The sequence below is a fragment of the Fulmarus glacialis genome, unplaced genomic scaffold (assembly GCF_000690835.1).
Source record: "Fulmarus glacialis isolate BGI_N327 unplaced genomic scaffold, ASM69083v1 scaffold32219, whole genome shotgun sequence".
In the NCBI taxonomy this organism is placed as follows: domain Eukaryota; kingdom Metazoa; phylum Chordata; class Aves; order Procellariiformes; family Procellariidae; genus Fulmarus; species Fulmarus glacialis.
In genome coordinates, this window is record NW_009235917.1 from 35,099 (window position 1) to 41,098 (window position 6,000).

Here is a 6,000-nt window from a genome sequence, read left to right on the forward strand (position 1 = left end):
CTTATGCTGGCATTGCAAGCCATGACTGAGCAGTGCTGCAGCTACACTTGTTAGCCTTGATGGACCTAGGCTGGATATGAACAATTAACTTATTTCTGTCTCAAATCTATGATAATGTAACTCAGATATATTACTGAGGGTTAAAGTGAGAGCTCACTGTACAGATGAGTTTGTACCTTTGTTGATTTTGTTGAGAATTACAATTGGATAATGCTAGTCATTTTTATTCTTGGGATTTTTGTATTACCCACTTTCAGTGATCTAATTATGCACTCTATAACCGTTTCTAGAAATTTAGCAATTTTAATGCCAGTTTAAAATATTTTTTGTATGTTTTTTTAAAACTTACATATACAGAACCTAGTAATTTTAAACCAAGCAGCTAGGCAAGCCTTTGTATTAGACAAGAAGTTTCCCATGGATCTAGGTTTTTCTTTCTGATGCCACATCTGTAATGGTAAAACTTCTATCCTAAATATCTATAAGGGCAGCTAAAACTTTTTGGTGTCTATCTCCAAAAAAGTATAGATTGGAAATGTCATCATGCCAAATCTTAAAATGAGGAGTAATTTTTTGAATCTCACAGGAAGAGCTAAAGAAAAACATGGCTAGGATTAAAAGCTGCTATCATTCTGCATACTTCAGAGGGAGACCTTCAGGAAAGCTTTTGTCAGAGGAATACCATGAGGCTTTTTGCACTGAAGTATTTTATCCACCAGTAAACCTGGTTCATTGACGTATTAAAATAAAGTGGCTTCTCAAGCTCTGTGGGTCCAACAAGGGAGTCACTGAGCAAACAGACCCTGCTTTAAGTTCAAGTAGACTAGACTTGATTAATAACTGCAACTGCAGACAAAATTCTGTTCATCCCCAATTTGGAGCATGATCAATGCACACAATTTTCAGGACATTTAGCTTCTAAAATTCTGTGTGAATTTTTAACTTTCAAATATCAAAACCTTGGGCAGATTTGCACATGTACAGTAATGGTAGCATTCCAAAGAAAAGAGCATTCCTTTGGAATCTCAGGCGTCCTCCAAGCCACAAAATTCCTACTGTTGTTCAAGAAAAAGGCTAACATTTTTTTAAGATGGGTAAGCCAACTTATTTTTCCTTTGTCATATGCAGAAATGGCTTGAACGTTGTCTTTGTTTTTTTTTCCAAGAAGCATTCAGCAGAAAGTTAGCAAAAATTTCAGCTTGAATAGCTATAATTCAGTAAAACTGTGTCCACTTCCTTTATTCAGTGAGGCAACATGGAATGGTATATATGTCTTAATGTGCCTAAGCTGTCAAATGACTACTTTTCTTTTCTTGTAGGTGATGTTGTATGTAAGCATGACAGAAACTCACTCATTGGCAGAGCAAATGTCAGTGATGACGGTGACATGACTACGTTTACCTGTTAGATAATGTGTTGCTGTCTACGTGGTAAGGTTTTCTCTTAGCTGACCGCGAAGGTGAACTTCCACAGCGATCCAAGAGTCTTTGGGTTTGAAACGAAGGATGGTTCAAACATTGTTCTGTCAAATATCTGTCTGCTGGATCTAACTTCAGTAAGTTCTTCGGAAAACAAATCCCAAAGTTTAAATGTTAGTATATGTATTTGCATCAGCAAAAAATATAATAAGATACAGAACATTATGGGATAGTTTTTTAATCTCCAGAGTTTCTGTGATAAGATGTAATTGCTAGAATAACCTCACGTTGCATTAAACTACATATGATACAAAATAAAACTTACAAACCCTATGTTCTACTTAAGAGATGAAAGGCCTCAGCCTTGCTTATTATAAAACATAAATATGTGCTATATGTATATAATAAATATACATACACATACATACATAGTTATATATGTGTGCTTAAAATAAAAAAAATCTAAAATTTTTAAAATATGGTTTATGTATACACCTATACATGTTTAAAATATATGTATTTTAAACGTATTTTTCAGGATGTACCTTACAACTATGTTGTTTAGAATGAAAAATACTAAATTTAGCAGTAATAAAATGCTACAATGAAACAGGCTTTACAAACAAACAGAACAAGCATATGGGAACATTCTTATACAAACAAAAACAGTCTTTTAAAGTTAGTATTTTTAAAAATATACAAATATAAGAGTTCTGTGTTTTACTTCTAAAGTTCAAGTCCACCCATATTTTTAAAGAATCATCTAAACTGTTTACAATGCACTCAGAATAACATTTGCCTTATAATTCTGTTAGATCTGCTGTGATTCTAAACAAAGACACTTTCTGACATGTAGAAAATATTTAATCACAAAATTGAAAAACAGTACATTGGGTATTTTGATAAGTTTGAAAGGTTTCTTGCAGGAACAGGGCAATACAAAACTTATCTTGGAATATTTGAACATGCATGACTATCAGCAAGGATAAAAGTTTGAAAGGCTATTAAGTAAAAAGAATAGCTATTTCTTAGGAGTTATATAGGTTGAACAGAGAACCACTCTATGTGTATATATGCCTGTGTATACACACACACAATGCATATCTGTATATGCATTAACATAGTATTCAGCCACTTGACCACAAACTGGTTTTCCCTTCACAGGATCCCTGCATTTCAAAGTGGAAAATGCTCAGGAATAAAGCAAGTGGCAAACTACATTGCTGTGTAGTTTGGTCATACAGTATGCAGTATCTTCCTTTATCAAGTGACAAACTGTGTACTGAATGACTTTTTCTTTCCCCCTTTTTTCTGGTGCTCATCACTACAGTGGCTCAAATGGCCCAAACAAACACAAGAAGGCCATACACGATTTCCACATTCCTCCTCAGAAGAGAGGATGTTCAGAGGCTTCCCTCAAGTGCCTGTACACTAACTTGCAGAGCCTGGACCACAAGCAAGGAGAACTAAAAGTCCATAGGGAATCACAAGCCTGTGAACCTGCCTGGAATCACAGAGAAGTAGTGGGACAGGGCTCATGGCTGAGGCATGGTCGCTGATGGGTACATCTGGCTTCAGAAGGAAGGGGGCGGGGAAGGAGAAGAGTGACACTCGACATAATTGAGTTCCTGGATGGTATCAAATGCCAGCATGAAAGAGAAGGTATATCCATTGACAGTCTTTGGATCGGGATTAAAAGGGAAAGCAACATTTGTGATGTTATAGTGGGGGTTTGCTACCAACTATGCATTGAAGAGCATGAAGAAGATGAAGAGGACAACTCTCTACAACAACAAGCAGAAGTCTCCTGATCACAGGTCCCCATCCTCATGGCAGACTTCAACTATCCAGACATCCAGCCTGTATAGATGATCCAGGAGTTTTCTAGACTATGTTGATGGCAATTTCCTAGTGCAGCTGCTGGAGAAGTAAATCAGCCAAGGGTAGGACTTCACTCTACTTGACCTGCTGCTCACCAACAGTAAAGTATTGGTGACAAATCTGATCAGAGAAGACAGTCTGAGCTGTAGCGACCATGAGATGATTACAGTTAGGATTCAAAGGAAGGGTGCAAAGATAAGCATCAGGGATAGGACCCAGGACTTCAGGAGAGCAAACTTCAGCTTCTATAGGGAATTATTGGGCAGAATCTCCTGAAAAACTGCCATCAGAGGAAAGGTGTTCAGGAGAGCCACTTGATTTTTTAAGAAAATTTCTTGAGAGTTCAGGAAAAAAGCATCTTATTGTACAGAAGACCACACAATTCTGCATAAGGTCAGGCTGACTAAACAGGGAGTTTCTTAATGAACAAAAATGCAAAACGGGAGTGTGTAAGAACGAGAGTCAAGGACAGGATACAAAGGAAGACTATAAAAGCACTGTGTTAGCACAAAGGATAGGCCACTTCAGAAGGCCAAAGTCCAGCTGGAGCTAAGGCAAGTGAAGAACATCAAGGGTAAAAAGAAGGGGTTCTACAAGTATTCTAGTAGTAAACGGAAGCTCAAAGAAAATGCATGTCTGCTGCTGAATGGGGGAAGACAACTGAATGACATGATATGAAAAAGACTGAAATACTTGACGTCTTCTTTGCCCAAGTCATCACATGCAAAACCAGCTCCTAACTCCCAAATGCATGCTTGCAGAACAGCATGATTTGTGAAGGAGAGGGGAGGAGAGGAGCAACAAAGCAATGGCGCCAAACGGATGCCTCTTCATTAATCTAGTTCAGAAATGCTCTCTAAATAGAGATACATCAAGAACTCATTACTTCAGCTGACATAAGTTGGAGTGTGGGTTATTCAGTAATCTAGTAATCAGACCTGAGGTCCCTGAGAATGCAGACGATGAGGAACACACCAAGCATGGACATGTGCCAGACTGTCCAGCGTCTGGAGAAGAGACATGCATACAGCAAAGTATGTGCAGCATTTGTAGCATGCAACTTAACCACAAGTCTCTTCTGTTCTCTTCTTATACTCTTTTGCTCATTCTTTAACAATGTTCCAACGCCTGAATTAAATAATGTAGGTCAAACACAAAATATCCCCTCTACAGAATCCCTGACCTTTCTCACCTTGGAGGGAGAAATACGGACAGAAAAGTTGAAAAGAATTATTTAAAGTGGAATGGAATTATTTGGAAACCTGTGTTTCCCTAAAATTCAATTCACAACTTTGTAACTTTTAAAACACACCAAAAGGACCGAAAAGACATAGAGATACAATATAAAAATTAGGCTAAAACAAAAATATCCCACCTAGCACATGTAACAATGGTCTGAAGAATGATCTTGAAATTGCTGTTCTGCAATATATGCTACTACAGCTTGAGCTACAGACAACTATGATGCCAGAAAACAGTTTCTGTGAATTAGGAAATGGAGGAGAATGTATAATACTAAAAACAAGCAACTATATGCATTGAGGCACCTAATTTGGCAGACTCCATGAAACCAAGATAAAAGCTATGCTGACTCTCTTCATAAGGCAGGGAGATGAAATGAAAGTGATTTCAGCTCGTCGTGTTAAAGAAAGAGAGTAGGGCAAATTTGGTGGATTTCTGCTGGCTACATTAATACTGCTAAAAGCAAGTAAATACCCAAGTATACCCCAAAGCAGACGACCTCTGGTTTCCAAGACAACTGGCGCAGATGGGCTTGGGACCACACAATTTATTTAGAATTGATTAGCCATATCCACGCTTCATATTTGTCCCAGATAGTCTTTAATTCTTAGGTGGTACCCCTGTGCTTCTAAACCTAATTTTTGACACTATGACTTTTATTTTCCCCCCAGCTTGCTGTGGATGAAATAATGGGAGGGTTGTACTGCAGCTTACCAAGGTTACGTTTTTATAGTACAATAATAAGGACGACAACAACATGTGTTGCATACCCAGGAATATGGCAGAAACGCATAGCACAATGCTTTTCAGTGTTTGGCCATTTTGAAGGGAGCCAGCTTCTCCTGATCCTCTGTAAGAACCAGGACCATATCTTAGTTTGGCCATGGGTAACTAGCTGACTTGTTCCAAAACAGGACTGAAGAGTAACTTAACATAGACGCTGTGTAGAGGTGAGTGATAGCAAGCAGATTAAGTGCTCAGGTTAACAAAAAAAAAAAAAAAAAAAAAAGAAAAAAGAAGAAGGAAAAAAGAAAAAAAAAAAGAAAAGAAAAAATTACTGCGCATCAACTTTGTCTTTGACAACTGTCCACATCCTCATGCTTATCCAACAACAACTCAGGTCAGCCTAATACTCTGTGGATTTATCTACATTTATTACGGGTTGAGAGCTCATACTCCAGCATTACTAAGGTAACCTGTGCATCTGAATGTATGTCAGTGTGAATGCATATCGCTGCAAATGATAGTGATACTTTTGTCTGGACTATGTATTGGTTATCAGATCAGTCAAATTTGAACAGACTCTCCTGGCATTTGCAAGGGGTATTTTCCTGATTCCTAGGAAATATCAAGCGTTGCTAGAAACAATGGTGATATCAAGATATCTAAAAAGGAAGTTCACAAGTACTTTTAAGATGTATTATATTAAGAAACAAAGATAGTAAGTCACATCTTTCCC

The 6,000-nt window shown here is 37.7% G+C and overlaps 1 protein-coding gene across 1 annotated transcript in view; it reads right to left on the reverse strand.

The window, feature by feature from the left end:
- Positions 1 to 6,000, reverse strand: part of CDKL5 (cyclin-dependent kinase-like 5) — a gene marked incomplete at its 5' end in the record, with an annotated part of 49,932 nt that overhangs the window by 22,621 nt on the left and 21,311 nt on the right. Inside the window, one exon of the mRNA XM_009586197.1 lies at positions 1,402 to 1,562. Within this exon, the coding sequence (XP_009584492.1) occupies positions 1,402 to 1,562 (161 nt within the window). The remainder of the gene's footprint in view (positions 1 to 1,401; positions 1,563 to 6,000) is intronic.